The 16564-nt window shown below is 45.3% G+C and overlaps 1 protein-coding gene across 2 annotated transcripts in view; it reads right to left on the bottom strand.

The window, feature by feature from the left end:
• The window catches only part of NSUN3 (NOP2/Sun RNA methyltransferase 3), a 28573-nt gene extending 19455 nt beyond the window's left edge, over positions 1 to 9118 (bottom strand). For both annotated transcript variants that reach the window (XM_077820575.1, XM_077820583.1), the window contains exons 1-2: positions 8979 to 9118; positions 1704 to 1807 (exon numbers count right to left, since the gene is read on the bottom strand). In XM_077820575.1, the coding sequence (XP_077676701.1) occupies positions 1704 to 1807; positions 8979 to 9071 (197 nt within the window). In that variant the 5' untranslated portion in view covers positions 9072 to 9118. The remainder of the gene's footprint in view (positions 1 to 1703; positions 1808 to 8978) is intronic.
• Positions 9119 to 16564: the final 7446 nt, after the last annotated feature.

A 16564-nucleotide genomic window follows, 5' to 3' on the forward strand; every position in this document is an offset into this window, starting at 1 on the left:
CTGAATCCATAAAACTAAAAAGTGACTCCAAGAGCAGATCAAATGGGCACTAAAATAAACACACTTCATCCAACATCCATTACAATCTTCTTTGAAGAAGTTTTCTGAAAATAAACAAGCAAACAAAACAAAAAAATAAACATTACAGATGGTCTTTTAATACTAGGGAAAGTTACCAAATAAATAAAATGCAAATCTGTTTATATATTAGGCTCCCCAATCTTCTTTGAAAACTGTTAGAAAACAATTCGGAAGGATGTGGTTTAACAATGTGACTAGCCAATGAGGACAGAGACAAAAAGCATCTGATAAGCAGCTCTAACTTACTCTAAAATATTTTGCAGCACTATCCCATCGTGGCTTGGCCCTGTCCACATGGTACTAGAAAACTATCTAATGAGAACTATATTCTAATTATGTTTTGCCATCCTGCCAATTTAGAAAATAATGTTCTCCAACTCTACCTCTAAGGGGCAGATCTTCAGTTGTGTAATCTGTGAAAGCTCTGTTGAAATATCTTGGGGATGTCACGTAATTTCTATGTGACTCCGTTTTGCAGTTTGTAACATAGGAATAATGATCTCATCACAGGATGTAGCAGGAGAAGAAGCTGAATAGTGAGAGAATGTTATTTTAATAAAGCAGAGCTCAGAAAAGTACCCAGGGAAATAAATATAATTAATGATAAATCAAGTTACTTTTCGTTCTGTAATTGGAGTGATTCCTCTTTTATATCGGTGAATATTTCTGAAGTTCATTTATCTTTTTTTGGTCACTGTCTCTGATATAATTATTGTTTCCTCATTTTTCAGTAAATTGCTACCGAAATATAAAATATGAAACTCGCTGATGCATCTCCCCTCCTTTGAACACATAAAGGGTTTTCCGTAGGCCAAATCCTGGTGCTACTGGAGTCAAAGCAAAAATCCCATTGACTTCAGCCAGACCATAATTTGGCCCTAAGTATTGTGAGGAGGAAAGAGAAGGAAGAAAGAACAGAAAGAAAAAAGGAAATCAGGAGGGAGAAGGAGAAAAGGAAAAAAAATATATTTGTTTCTCTTTACTTGTCATGGAACGTTACAGAGAGACGAAGGAATTGTTTATCTTATTTCTCTTAAAACTGGCTGTATTCACAACTGTTTTGCTTTTTTGACATTATTCAGACATGTTCAAGATAAAAATAATAAAAGCTATTTTGTTATGAAAGAGTCCCTCATTTTAACTGTTTTCCAGTTTGTAAGTCTGTCTTGAAGATCATCATGACACTCACTGATGAAGCAATTCAAGGCTATGACTAATACTTAGCTTTCAGCTCATTCTATTGTCTCTTTTTCTTTCCACAACTAAGCGGAAACTAAGTGAGTTATGGTTATGGATAAGGCATCCAGCCTTTATATTTTCAATTCCTTGAGGGGATTTGTGCAAGTGGGATAATGTCCCATCAAGAATGAAAAGATAAGATTCCATATGTTAATAAAAGGGTCATGTCACCTAAACTGTATCTCTACATCAGGCGATGTGATCTTTCCTGCACATTTCCCAGATGCTTGACTAGAATAATTAAAGACAAGTGCTCATCTATCATTCCATGCTGGTATCCTAGTTTCTCCATAAAATAATCAGAAGCACAATTTCCAGTTTGTATGAATTCTATATAGTTCTTTGCAGTTATTTTATGGGGTCATAAAAAGAGAAAAAATAACCTGACTGTGCTCCATGCCTCTCCCAGCTCCTTCATGTATTGCTTCTCAAAGTGATCCAGAACAACTTGGCAGATTTGCTTTTGAGGCTTCCCTTCTGATTTCAGCTTAGAGGGAGGAGGAAAAAGTCACCATGAAAAACTATTAGTCTAAGATTGCAGTACATCAGATTTTAAATACATCTGTTTGGATTAATAATGACATTAAGGTGCTCAGGTACCCCACTGATGGGCATGGTATACATATTTGCAGGGCTGGCAACAGGAATTTTGGAGCCCTCTGTAAAATAAGATGTATGAATACCATCTCTCCTGACCTGTGAACAAATCATCCAAACTGTATGCTCAAGATGCTCTGTCCCTGTGATTGCCAAATAAATTACAAGGATCCTGGGGCGCCAACATACCAGGAGCAAAATAAACAAACCATCATTAAGGAGATTATATCCCTAGAAAATTAGCACCCCTGCCAAGGAACCCCTCTCAACGTATCTAACTAAAAGATAGATGTTAAAGTGCATCCTTGTGCAAGTCATATGGAATCCAATCCTGCTTTGAAGAGTTATAGTAACTGCTTTCTTCTAGGAGTGAATAAGAATGGTAGAATTAATTCAACTGTACGTTTTGTTTGTTTTACTTACATACACAAAGAAAATTCCTAGCAATATTTAGGGACTCATTCTACAGAATCAATCCACTGAGGTAGCTATTTGGTCTTCTGTACCAGATTAAGCTATTTAAAGAAGTTCTGCAAAGGAAAACACTGGGTTTGTGCTCTCTTTTTGCTTTTTTCAGGAATTCTGTGCCAAAAATATAAAAATTCTGCGTATTTTATTCATAAAAAAATAAATGTGGAGACTCCAGCATGGCAGTGGGGAGGACAGGCCACCAGCTGCATGAAGGTGGGAGGCCACCCTGCAGCCCTCGCCCCAGGACACGGACTTGGTGGTGAGGCTGCACCTGACCCTGACACAGTGCAAGAGCCGGGCCTGCCCCAGAAGCACCCCGGGCCCTGTCCCCCTGCTCCAGATGCACCAAGATAGCAAGTGAGAGGGACAGACACTCACACATCCAGGTGTGGGGCAGGCAGGCTCAGCCTACGCAGGAGCCAAGTGTGGAGGGGCTTAGTGTGGGGGGATCCAGGTGTGGGGAGAGAGGATTCTGTGTGGGGCAATCTGGGTGTGGGTGGCTCAGTGGGGGGGAATCTGGATTCACAGTAGAGGTGCCAACCCTCCAGGATTGTCCCGGTGTCTGCAGGAATTAAAGATTAATCTTTAATTAAAGATTATGTCATGTGTTGAAACTTCCTGGAATACAACCAACCAAAACTGGCAACCCTAATGCACAGGGACTAGTTGTGGGGTCCAGGTAAAGGTAGTTCGGGCTCAGCCGGGCAGGTCTGGGTGTTGGGAATGGGCTCAGTAGGGGGGTCCGGATACTGGGGGCTTAGTGGGGAAGTCTGGGTGCAGCTGGTTGGAGCTCAGTGGGGTGGGGGTCCAGGTGTGGGGTGCTTGTCAGGATGACCCAGGTGCAGGAGGGTGGGACTTGTCTGGGTGGGGGTTCAAGTTCGGAGGGCTCAGCGGAAAATAGTCTGGGTGCAGTGCTGAGGGGCTGGATGCAGGGGCTTGGGCTTAGCCGGGGGAGGGAGGGGAGTTCAGGTGCAGGGGGGGTCTGGGAGCACGGGGTGAGGCTCAATGGGGTATGTGGCTGGGGGACTTGGTAGGGGGATTCTGGGTGTGAGGGGTGAGGTTTGTTGTGGGGGGGTCTGGGTATGGGGGGGTCCAGATGCATGGGGGTTGGGCACATGGGGGAGCAGATCCCCATACAGTGACTCCTCCCCCTGCAGCTTAGGAGCGATTGGGGCAGGAAGTGCCGAGGGGGGCGGGGGAGGGGTGGAAATACGGAGCTTCCTGCATTTCCTCAGCCACTCCTTGCAGGGGAAGAGGAAGTCCCGTCCTACCCAGCCCAGCCGGGACTAGCAGATGAGTGCTTCCCTGTAGTGATTTACCTCCACACGGGCTGGTCTGGGGGGGTGTGAAACTACATGCCCACACTGCTGTGAAGGGGTGCGTGACCGCTCTTGCAGCTTCCCTTTGCTTCCCCAGCATTTTTATGCGGGGAAGGAAAGAAATCTGCCAGGGACATGAATTCTGGTGCAGAATTCCACCCAAAGTATTCTTTAGGCCAGGGGTAGGCAACCTGTGGCATGCGAGCTGATTTTCAGTGGCACTCACACTGCCCGGGTCCTGGCCACAGGTCCGGGGGTCTCTGCATTTTAATTTAATTTTAAATGAAGCTTCTTAAACATTTTAAAATCCTTATTTACTTTACATACAACAACAGTTTAGTTATATATTACAGACTTATAGAAAGAGACCTTCTATAAACATTAAAATGTATTACTGGCACGCGAAACCTTAAATTAGAGTTACTAAATGAAGACTCGGCACACCACTTCTGAAAGGTTGCCGATCCCTGCTTTAAACTATATAAAGAGGGGACTAAAAGGCTGGAAGGAAAAGTGCTTTTAAAAGAGGAAGGATTGGGGTGGTGTTTGTTTTTTTTTTTTAAATAGAATTGAGGTCTTGTGTTCCATTTCCCTTGGAAGACTACGGATGACTGGAGAACTAATTGGATTAGTAAATCAAACCTACTATGGCAGTGAAGCTTGAGCGATTGAGAGAAGAAGGGATTTTTAGACAGCCTGTTTACAATGTTGCTTTTGTTTGTGGGCATTCGTTAAGCATGTGCGTTAACAAAAACATCTAACACATAATTAGGAGGAAAAATCTCTTGGCTAAAGAGTCAATACTCCTGCACCTTCAATTAACAGATATGAAAACTTCTCTTTCCAGTTCTGTGGCTCAGCAAGGAGACCTCCAGCAAAAAGCAAGAAAGCAAAACTTGATAATTCTAAGGCATAAAAAAGCCAAGAAAATAAACTGAAGAAAAAAATTCATTTTTTTCAGGTCTTCTTCATATCTCATAAAGATACAAAAATAAAAACCAGCACCAACATATTCTTTCTCCTTCCTCCCCTCCCCACACACACTTTGTATATCACCTTTAAGCAGGAAAATTGACAGAATTATGGAACCAACATAACCAATTTGTGCAGATTATTATTATTTTACAGAGATGTGTAACGGGGCTGCACATGTGTACCTGAAAATATAATCTGAAATTAACAGGTATAGTTGAGAGCATAATTACACCAGCAGAATCTCTATCACTGGTGATAATACAAAAGAACAGAGTTTGACTGTCAGGCTATTTATCTACACTAGAAAGGGTTGTACTTGTTTTCACCAATGATGCAATTATATTTTTGCTGAAAACTGTTATAGATTTTTCTTCCTTAAAACATAAAGTACATATGTGGGGCTGGTATGTAGGGGGGGAAATTTACTTGCATATTAAGTAAGTCTTATTTAAAATCAGAGTGGCACACTGCATATGGACTTCCACATCGTCATTTTAGTATGTCACTTTTCAGGGTAGAAATATACTTGTAAGTACCCAATAAAAAGATAAGCATAGGAGCCCTGAAGTATATAAGGAGGAAAATAAAAACACAGTTATTTATAAAAACTGGCTACTGTTTACAAAAGCTCTGTAATGCAGTCAGTTGGTTTAGATTTTAGACGCAATAATTTAGGACCAAATTGCAGGCAGAGAGAAGTGGCCTGATACACAGGAGCTGGGATACACCTACTGTATTTCTTAACCTGCTAGTTCTGTGATGTTAAAAGTTAAGGCCCCAGTCCTGCATGTGGGTGGACCTCTGGGCCTACGCAGAGCCCCTGAAGTCAATGTGGGTCTGTCCAAAGGGTACTCTATGCAGGAGTGGGACCCACAATATCTGAGCTGGTTGGAATATTTTTGACAGCACACAGAAGTGAAGACCACCAAAAAATGTCAAGACCACTTTTTCTATTTTCTGGCCCACTGAGCCCCAACCAGCTTCACCTGGACCCCCACCCAATCAAGCCCCACTCCTCCAGCATCCAGACACGCCCCCACTGAGCCCCATCTCCCCACACTCAGACCCCCCTGCTGAGCCCCAACCTTCTTCACCTGGATCCCCTGCAGAGTCCCATTGCCTCTGCACCCGGACCCCCCAAACAAGCCCCTGTGCAGCCAGATCCCCCACTGAGCCACCCACACCCAGACTGCCCCCCACACAGAAACCTCTCACCCCACACTTGGATCCCCCCACACTAAGTCCCTCCACACTTGGATCCTGCTGGGCTGAGCCTGCCCACCCACACCTGGTGCACCTGGCACAGAGGGGCAGGCCCAGCCCTTGCATTGTGTCCGGGTTGGGTGCAGCCTCACTGCTGAGTCCCTGTACCAGGGGAGGTGGGGGCTCCAGGGTGATCTCCCATCTCAATGCAGCCAGTTGGCCAGTGCTCCCTACTGTCATGCTGGAGCCTCCACATTTATTTATTGACAAATAAAATATGCAGAACTTTGCAGAATTTAAAAATATTGTGCGCATAATTTTTATTTTTTGGCACAGAACTCCTTCAGTAATAAAAAAATCAAAAGTCAGGGCCCTCCAAAACCGTAAGACTGGCTTAAAAAAATCATGAACCACTAGTTTCAAGTAGCTTTTTCCTCCACCTCCTTTGTCAGGGCTTTTGTCAACACAGGGAAATTTGCCAGCATACCTATAATAATTATACCAGTATGACTTTGTGTGTGGACATTCTTATTCTGCAAGAAGACTATCCACTCAGGGAGCTACACTGGTAAATGGTGGATGCTGTATAACTTGAACTGCTTAACTGTGAATTCGGTGTAACTGTAGTCTTTAACCCATGATTTGAGGATGCCGATAACTCAGCCAGAGGTCAGGGGTCTATTACAGGAGTGGATGGGTAAAGTTCTGTGTCCTGCATTGTGCAGGAGGTCAGACCAGATGATCATGATGGTCCCTTTTGACCTTAATGTCTATGAGTCTGTAACTATAGTAGAGGTTCTCAAACTGTGGGTTGGAACCCCATTTTAATGGGGTTGCCAGGGCCAGCATTAGACTTGCTGGGACCCAGGGCTGAATCTGAAGCCCAAGCTTCACCCGGCGCAGCAGGGCCGGGATATACCCCCCAACCTCCTGGGTCATGCAGTAATTATGTTGTCAAAAGGGGGTCGGCGGCGAAATTCAGTTTGCGAACTCCTGAACTATAGAACTATAATCATACCAGTACAGGTAAGCCAATGACTTTCCCACGTAGATGAGCCCTTGCCCTCTCTCCACTGCACACAGGAAAACTCAGAAAAATCATGTGATGTTAAAGAAAGCTCCCTGTTACCCAGCACTGCCGACATGCAGCATTCAAAAATTGTGAGTCAAACTCTAAAAATTCATCAGAGTGGCTTACCAAACCCACCACCATTTCAAACAACAAAGTTGGGGCTTCTTTTTCTTTGCTTTCCAAGGCCCCTACGCACATTTAGATCACAATATAAAAGCTTAATCCCACAATCAAGAATAAAAGGAGTACTTGTGGCACCTTAGAGACAAACAAATTTATTTGAGCATAAGCTTTTGTGAGCTACGAAGTGAGCTATAGCTCACAAAAGCTTATGCCCAAATAAATTTGTTCGTCTCTAAGGTGCCACAAGTACTCCTTTTCTTTTTGCTAATACAGACTAACACGGCTGCTACTCTGAAAACAATCAAGAATAGGGCCCTACCAAAATCACGGTCCGTTTTGGTCAATTACACAGTCATCGAATTTTTTAAATAGTAAATTTCATGATTTCAGATATTTAAAACTGAAATTTCAGTGTCATAATTGCAGAGGTCCTGACCCAAAAAGGAGTTGGGGTGGGGGATAAGGGTGTATTATTGTAGGGGGGCTCATGGTACTTCCTTACTTCGGCGCTGCTGCCTTCAGAACTGGCCAGCTGGAGACCGGCGGCTGCCTGCTCTGAGCCCAGCGTCAGCCAGAGCGCAGAAGTAAGGATGGCATGTTATTGCCACCCTGACTTCTGCACTGCTGCCCTCAGAGCTGGGCCCTGAGTTGGCAGCTGCCACTGTCAGGCTGCCAAGTTCTGAAGGCAGCAGTGCAGAAGTAAGGGTGGCATAGCATAGGCGCCGACTCCGTGGGTGCTCTAGGACTGGATCACCCATGGGGAAAAATTAGTGGATGCTAGACACTCACTGGCAGCCAAGCTCCCCCTTCCTCGCCTCTTCCCCCCAGAGCGTGCTGCGTCCCCACTCCTCCCCAGCGCTCCCCCGCCCCCCTGCTGCTGCCACCTAACAGCTGTTTGGCAGCGCTTAGGACTTTCCGGAGGGACGCGGCACGCTTATGGGAGGAGGTGGAGAAGAGGTGGGGCAGGGGCGGGGAACTGGGGGCAGGGGTGGGGCCAAGCACCCACTGGGCAGAGGGGAAGTTGGCACCTATGTGGCATGGTATGGTATTGACACCCAGCCTTCAGAGCTGGACGCCCCGCCAACAGCCACCACTCTCCGGCCACCCAGCTCTGAAGTCAGTGCAGAAGTCAGGGTGGCAATACCATGATCCCTGTAAAATAAATTTGTGATCCCCCTCCCGCCAACTCCCTTTTGGGTGAGGACCCCCATTTGAGAAACGCTGGTCTCCCACGAAATCTATACAGTATAGAGTAAAAAGCACACAAAAGACCAGATTTCACAGAGGGAAGACCAGTCTTCACGGTCCCCGACGCATTTTTCATGGCCGTGAATTTGGTAGGGCCCTAATCTTGAAGGTAAGGGGAAAAAAATGGAAATGAACACCAAGGTTGTCACAACCCCAGGAACTGGCGCTTTAAAAAGAAAAAATAACATACTCCGCGCGAGTCTAGCCGTGGAGATGGCAACCCTGGGAGGGAGCGCTCACTGCAGCAGCCCTGGGGAGAGGGGAGAGGTGGGGCGAGCCAAGAGGAGAGGAAGAAGCGCTGCTGAACCCTGCTGCCGCTCTCCTCCCTCGCGCCCCCGCCTGCCCACTAACAGCTCGGGGGGTTGCTCGGGTCGAGCGATTTCTCCCCCGCTCACCCAGCTTCACTCCGGACTCTTTGCAGAGCGGAGGCCGACTCCCCTCCGGCGCTCAGCGGCCCTGCCGGCCCGGCCCCAGCGCAAGCTTGGGGGCGCAGTGGGGCAGGAGGAAGGGCTCTTTCCCAAGGGCAAGGGGGCCCGAGTCCCACCCCAATCTCCGGAGCTGTTTGCCTACTGCCAGCCACTGGCTGTTGCTACCGCACACTGGCCCACCCCGCGCAGCAGCCTTCCCGAGGCCCGGCCCCCGCCTCTCACCCGCTCCTGGGCCAGGGAAAGGGCCCCCCGCGGCCCACAGGAGGCAGCGAGCTGGCGGCGCAGCCGGGCTCGGGCGCGCAGCAGCCGCCGCATGGGGAAGAGGCGCCGGGTCCGGCGTGTGGGCCGCGCTCGGGGGAGGGGCCGCGTGGCCGGCTGCGCGCCCTGGCGGCGGGGGGGGGGGTCGCAGAGCGGGCGGGGCTCAGCGCCAAACAGCGCCGCCCCCACAGAGAGGACACAGGCGAGGCGAGGCGAGGCGCGCCGCGCCGCGCCGGGCTGGGTGGGGGGCTCAGCTGAGCTCCCTCAAGGGCTGCGGCGCCACCTCGCTGCTGCTGGAGCTGGGCCGGCCACGAGAAAGGCCGCTGCGGTGCACTGCTGAGGCTGGAGCACCGAGCTGGCCAGGCGGATTGACAGGCCATCTCACTGACCGCCCCCCCTCCTGGCGCCCTTGCACACGCAGCTGCCCGGTCGTGTGTCATCATCCCGAGCCAAGCTGCTGCCCTTGCTCGCAGAAAGCGGCACCTCACAGCAACGCTCATTCCTGCTATCGAAATCTGCCACGCTCATTTTCACAGGGCAAACAGAAAAGGAGGACTTGGGGCACCTTAGAGACTAACCAATTTATTTGAGCATAAGCTTTCGTGAGCTACAGCTCACTTCATCGGATGAAGCTGTAGCTCTCGAAAGCTTATGCTCAAATAAATTGGTTAGTCTCTAAGGTGCCACAAGTCCTCCTTTTCTTTTTGCAAATACAGACTAACAGGGCTGTTACTCTGAAACCTTTCACAGGGCAGTTTCCCCTCCCCCTCCAAAGTCACATGAGGAGGAATTCCCCACCCTGCAGGCGAAGACGCTCCCTCTCCACCACCTCAATCCATCAGTCCCGATTGCCAACTCCACAGAGCAGGAAGTCACCAGACAAACCCTGAAAGGTCGCTAGATGTAGCTGTTGAAGCACTCAAAAAGAGTCAAAAATGTCACCGAAAAACTTCCAGAAAATTCAACAGAGAATGATATATACACACACACAGGTGAGTATAGTCACAAAATCATTCACAAGCAGCTCAACAGTGTTAATAAAATCTATTCCATGCTCCTCTTACTACATTGTGTTGCACACCAGAAGCAACAACAGTATGCATCCAATGAAGTGAGCTGTAGCTCACGAAAGCTTATGCTCAAATAAATTGGTTAGTCTCTATGGTGCCACAAGTCCTCCTTTTCTTTTTGCGAATACAGACTAACACGGCTGTTACTCTGAAACAGTAGGCTGTCATCACCAGGAGGGTGCCCTCTGCTCACGGTAAAGGGCACATTGTACACTGCAGCGCTGGTTAATTTCAGCGGAGGCCAGGTTAATTTCAGATGAGCCTCCCTTTCTTGCCAGCCTGGATTTGAGCAGACAGGTTAGTGAAAGGGAGGGCCCAGAACAAGGGGTAAGAGGACCTTCGCTCGGCGCTGCAGAAAGCCAAGAAAGTAGATTTAAAAACAAAAATCTGTTAGCTGGACCCCTTCCCCCCTGCTTCCAGGATTTCATTTCTCAAAACAACTGGGCAGCTAACCCCAGGCCAAGCCAAGGGAAGGAGTAAAGGGGAACTGAAATCAGGCTAGCTTCACCTTTGATCCTGTAGTAAGGGCTTAATTCCTGGGGGCACAGTGCCCAGTCTCATCCCACCCCATCTTCCAGCCATGGGGCTCTCCTCACTGGCTAACCTGCCTCCCCCTCCCAGCCTGCTTCATTAGCCATCTTTCCCTGCATCACAGGGTGTACTATCTACTACAAAGAAAGAACACATTTGGGTAAAAACAAGCCCTAGCTAATGTGCTGCTGTCTCCAAAGCGCGTCTGGCTTTAGCAAAGTATTTAATTGGCCTCCACAAACTTCTTTTCCTCACCTGCAGATTATAGTGATATCAGCCCAAGGAGCCCTAGAATGTGCTTCCTTCCAAGGACATGCTCAAGTGAGATGTAATGACAATGATGTAGTATGCAACAGAATGTAGTAAGAGGAGCATGGAATGGGTTTTATTAACACTATTGAGCTGCTTGTGAATGATTTTGTGACTATACATATTGGTGACTTCTTTCTCTGAGTGTCACTGGAATTGGCAGTAAAAGTCACTAGATTTGTCAGTGGTCACTTCGACACTTATTTTCTCACTAGGGAAACCAAACAATCATTAAATCTAGTGACAAAGTCGGTAAGTTGGCAACACATCTCCCCACAATATGCAATCCTGCCTCCTCCACTATCCTCCTCCAAAAATACCTCTGGAACCTGGCTCTCACTCTGTGGTGTCTCCCTGAATAGCTTCATTTGTGTCTGCTTCTGTTGATTCCCTCAGTGGCACCAGATCCTCTTGGGAACAGAGGGCCCTTCAGCAGCAATCCTAGTGACTGGGGGATCATGGTGGCAACCTCAGCCCTATAACTTTAAAGACCTGTCTCTTGCAAAAATAAGTGGCTACTAACATCCTACATTGAAATGGTGCAAGTAGCGAAGGCAAGGGAGCACACAGAATAATGTGAAGTTGAGGCCTTATCTCATGGCCAATCAGAGCTAGGAAAGCTCCTAGCCCTTTGAGGTTTCTGGCCTCACATTGCCACAGCTCAGCTTCCATTTCTGGTGTTTCATGAGATGGTGTAGAGTAGAACCTCAGAGTTACAAACTGACCAGTCAACCACACATCTCATTTGGAAGCGGAAGTATACCATGGGGCAGCAGACAAAAATAAAAAAAGCAAGTACAGTACAGTACTGTGTTAAACGTAAACTACTTAAAAAAAAGATAAAGCAGCACTTTTCTTCTGCATAGTAAAGTTTCAAAGCTGTATTAAGTCAATGTTCAGCTGTAAACTTTTGAAAGAACTATAACATCTTGTTCATCGAATACTAGAAGATTAGGGTTAGGAGAGACCTCAGGAGGTCATCTAGTCCAACCCTAGCTCAAAATTCAGAATTACAAACATGTTGGGAATGGAGATTGTTCGTAACTCTGAAATGTTCTCTGAGAGTAGAAGTCTGAGGTTCTACTGTACATTAAAATGAGTGCTGGTTACAGATACCAAGCCAAAAAAAAAAAAATACAACCCATTTACCAGAAAATCCAGGATATTTTCAGTATGTTGATAATCCAGCCTCAGAGGGGAAAAAAAAAATCAACCAACAAGAACAAGCAAGATGGAAATACTAAATAGTATATGTTAAACAAGTCCTCTTAAAATCAATCCTATCTATTTTTAAAGAGCTGAATTCGTCTGGTACAGTACTTGGCCTTCAAATTTATTACTTTCGCAATGAATTCCTTTATTTTCATCTTTTTCATTAATGAGGCTAGCTTTATAAAAAAACTAAGAGCATGCCTCCTACAAAATATTGTCACCAAATTTAGAAGCTTGTCTAAGATTAGTCAAACCAAGCCCCAGAGAAAGAGACAGAAGTCAAAATAAAGCTTTATATATACACTCTCAAATATCAACTGCAAAAGGTCTGGGGATTTTTTTTTTTAATTAAATGCCAACTTCTGTAAGATACTGAACGTGGATAAAAATACTCATGGTGAAACATACAGGGCCAAGTTCTTTGCATTGTAACTCCATTAAAGCCAATAATTGATGCCAGAACTGATCTCCTGTTTACCTTACTTATCAAACAAATACCATAAACATTTTGAAAGAACCATCCCACTCTAAACATTTATCAGTCCATTAGTGTGTGGTGCTGCTAATGTCACTCACTGTGGCAGAAACCAGGAAGTCTGCAGCACAGTTCTCAGGATGTTAGAAAGGCAATTTGGTTAAAATACATTACTTTTGTTTTATAAAAATAAACTTTTTGGAATCTTACTAATTAACTTTTTAGCAGAACCTTTGGTGGCCCATGGACTGCAGTGGAAGTTGAGCTCTGCAATTTTTGAAAAACCAAGCCACAGCTATTAATACTAACAGTTTCTGCACCATAAACAGTACAGTAAGTTATCTGCAGTACTGATTTGGGGGGGTTACTTTGGATGAAAAGTTAAACAATGTCCCCTACAATGACTAGAAGTCAAACTAGCTTCTTTCAAGATTCCGGGCTCCATTTCAGGGAAGCAGAAGCGAGGTGGACTAGCTCTCAAAAGCCTCTAGTATTTTCAGAAAGAGGGGCACAAGCCCAGATATCTTGGACTAGAGAGAGGTCGACATTCAAAAATACCAAAGGCAGTGCCACCCCTCTGCAACTGTGCACCTGAATCCTCAGAGAGTACTCCCATGCTCTCCAAAGAAGGCATGACATTGTGCCAGTGCAGATTTCTTTACCTCTGCACAGTCCAGCTGCAAGGGTTGTGGGGTTTCTCTTCTTCCCCCTGAAGCAAAGTAGAATGCTGGGACCTTGGTGTTTCTCCTTTACAAGCTAAGACACAGGCCTTCAATGTTAGGTATAACACCTGCAGGTGGGCATGGTCCTGGATGGTCAGATGAGGTTAGATTTAGCAAGAGTCCAGCAGATGTTACTGAAAGTCTGAATCATATCCAACATATCTTGATTGCAGCGGGTAGCAAATTTAAAGCTTTAGTTGAAAGCTATCCAAAATTTAAAATTACAGGATCATGTAAATAAATGCTATCCTCCTAGAGCCCGTGATAGGGAAGTTGCTGAAAGTTTCAAGATATTTCTTCCTCCCACTGAATAATGAATGTGTTGGGGCTAGATAAATTTTGAGATACTGCTTATGTGCAATAGTACACTGTATCCGGGGAAGGCCGATTAGGAAACAATTTCCAAGAAGCCTGCAAAATATGCCACATTCCAAGGAACAGGAAAATGTGTAAAGCAGACGTTAGCGGTCAAGAGTGAGAGGCACCTCATTTTCTCAAGCATTACAGTATTTTTTGGCACAGAAAACTATTTGGCCATTCATACAAGAATGAATAAATCTGGCTCTAAACCAATAACTTTAACAAAATGTGAGCGTTCATGCTCCAGTAGTGGGCCAGGCTGACAGATAAATGACTCTACATTGTCTCCATAGGTGCTGACTCCGTGGGTGTTGTGGGGCTGGAGCACCGAAGGGGAAAAATTAGCAGGTGCTCTGCACCGCCGGCAGCCAAGCTCCCCTGCCCCCACCCCTCCATCTCTCCTGAGAGCACCGTGTCCCTGCTCCTCTGCCTCGCAGCGCTTCCCACCCACTGCCTAATGGCTGTTTGGCAGTGCTTAGGACTTTCCGGGAGGGAGGGGGAGGAGTGGGGATCCAGGGCGCTCGGAGGAGGAGGTGGTAAAGAGGCAGGGCAGGGGAAGGGACTTGGGGGAAGGGGGTGAAATTGAGGCAGGATGAGGGTGGTGCACGGGTGGGCAGAGCATCCATGGGGCAGAGGGGAAGTCGGTGCCTATGACTGTCTCTATACAGAATAAATGCTGAGCTGAAGCATGGATATTTATTTTAGAAATTTGGAGCACAAACATCCATTTCATATAAACACTTATGCCAAATTTTAAAAATAATAGGACTTCTAACCCGAGCGTCTGGATTTCCACTTCTCAAGAAGAGAGGAAATTCAAAATAGAGGCCATACGGGACACTGCAGTCAACCAAGCACAAACAGTTTAGTTTATATAAACATCCTAGGTATGCGACTTTCAAAAGTGCCCAGCATGTGTCTAACTCTACTCGAGCTGAAGTCAATGTTAGGCCAATGCTGAGTGCTTTCGAAAATCTCACGCTACAGTTTCCCAGTTAGAGATCAATCCATTTTTATGACAGTTGGGGGGGGGTGTTACTGTGTGAAACAGTCACAATCCTATAATCTTTCCTCACAACCAGTGCAAGGGGAGTGAAGTCAGCACCATATTCACTGGGGAGCAGGCAGTGCTTTGCAGCTTGCCACAGTGCATTATTTTCCTAAAGGAGTTTGTTGTGGAGTACAGATCACCCTCTAGTAAGTGCCAATGTGATCTTAGGTAAGATAGCAAAGTGTATCCAAACAGCAGGAAAAAAAAAAAACTTGAACATGTCTCTGCCCTAATGGAAACTTTTATTATTAGCTTTCTAGTCACTTCTATGAATCTCATTAATGGCATTTCTATTGAAATAATTTAGGATGGTGTTTCCTTTTCAGGAAACAACAGTATCCTGAGCTGAATGAACTCCAAATGTGGCAGCCAAGGAGACAGTTATCACAAAGTTAGCAACGAAGCACCCTGAAGTTATCATACTGAACATCATTGCTGTCTGAAGTGGCATCACTAGCCCAAGAAGCACGGCTTTCAGGCCAAAATATATATATATATATATGTTTGTGATGGAGAGAGAAGAAAAACAAGTACAGAATAATCTCCAGCTGGTAAAGTTATCATTGTGTGTACCTTTCAATGGTAAGATTCTGTGCAGTGCCTCTAAGAAGCCCAGCACAGAACCACAGCCCAAGGGGGTGGGGGCTAAGATGGCTTTAAATCCTCCAGGGCTGTCTAAGTTACCCCAAGCCTCCTCATGCTGTCTTATGGGGCAGAGTGCTGTTCAGAATCTCTGCAATGCTGCAGCCTTTGCAACTGACACCCCCAACATCCTCTTGATTTGACAACTATCTACAACTGCCTTTTGCAGTTCTCACCCTGTGTGAAATCTTCTGGGACCTCTGTAGATTTCTTTGTCCCCTTTAGCCATCATAAACGGCTGCAACAGGGTGAGGATCTCATCCAAGGCGTCTAATGTTATGAGTATCCATTATTTCAGATCCAGTTTTCTCCTGCTCCCATGTTAAGTGTGGGGTTCTCTCACTTATTGTAAATGTACATGAAAAATGATAAATCAGAAAAATGTGGCTGTAGACAACGTGAATCTTTAATGATTGCACTGCACTTTTAGAACACAAAGTTCTAAATATTATTTACACTAAAAAAAATTAAGCATTTCAGTAAACTTTGTGTCCTCCTCCCCTTCCCTTATTTGGAACAGAGTGAAAGGAGTTAAAGAAAAAGATTGATTTGTCTTTTGAATCATTAATTATATTTTAACATTAATCTAGCATTTGCAGCCACTATTTCCCATATGTTATGAAGCTATGTGGGGGTCTTCTCTCACCTATCTTTTCGCATGTCCCATAAAGAAGTTAAAATGTTACATAGATAGCGACTTTATCTAAGAGAATAGTTGCATGTGCAAATCATCCATGTATTTAAGAGCAAGTGCTCTTAAGAGTTGAATACATTGATAAATGCACAAGGATAAAATCTCAAACACACAATTTAAGACAAATACAGAACTTCACTAGCCCAATTTTATAGTTTGCTCAAATCTGGTAGTACCTCCTACTGACTCAAAGATTAATAGTTAAGTGCACTAGTGAGGCCTCAAGAAGTATTTAAAATAGTATTTTTTTATAGTATACGACAAATATAAATATAAATCTATAATTGTCAAAATACATGAAGTACTTATTGTGGCTGGGTTTTTTTTTGTTTGTTTTTTAATTTGTTCACTTTCTCACTAATTCCTGGTATTTAGCAATGCAAATTGCAAAATGGTTCCCACAGTCATTAATAAGAATTCATGAGGTTCTTCTGTACTTGCCCCCCAAAAGTATTTAATATGTAATAAAGAAAACACTTAGAGA

The sequence above is a fragment of the Eretmochelys imbricata genome, chromosome 1 (genome assembly GCF_965152235.1).
Source record: "Eretmochelys imbricata isolate rEreImb1 chromosome 1, rEreImb1.hap1, whole genome shotgun sequence".
In the NCBI taxonomy this organism is placed as follows: Eukaryota; Metazoa; Chordata; order Testudines; family Cheloniidae; genus Eretmochelys; species Eretmochelys imbricata.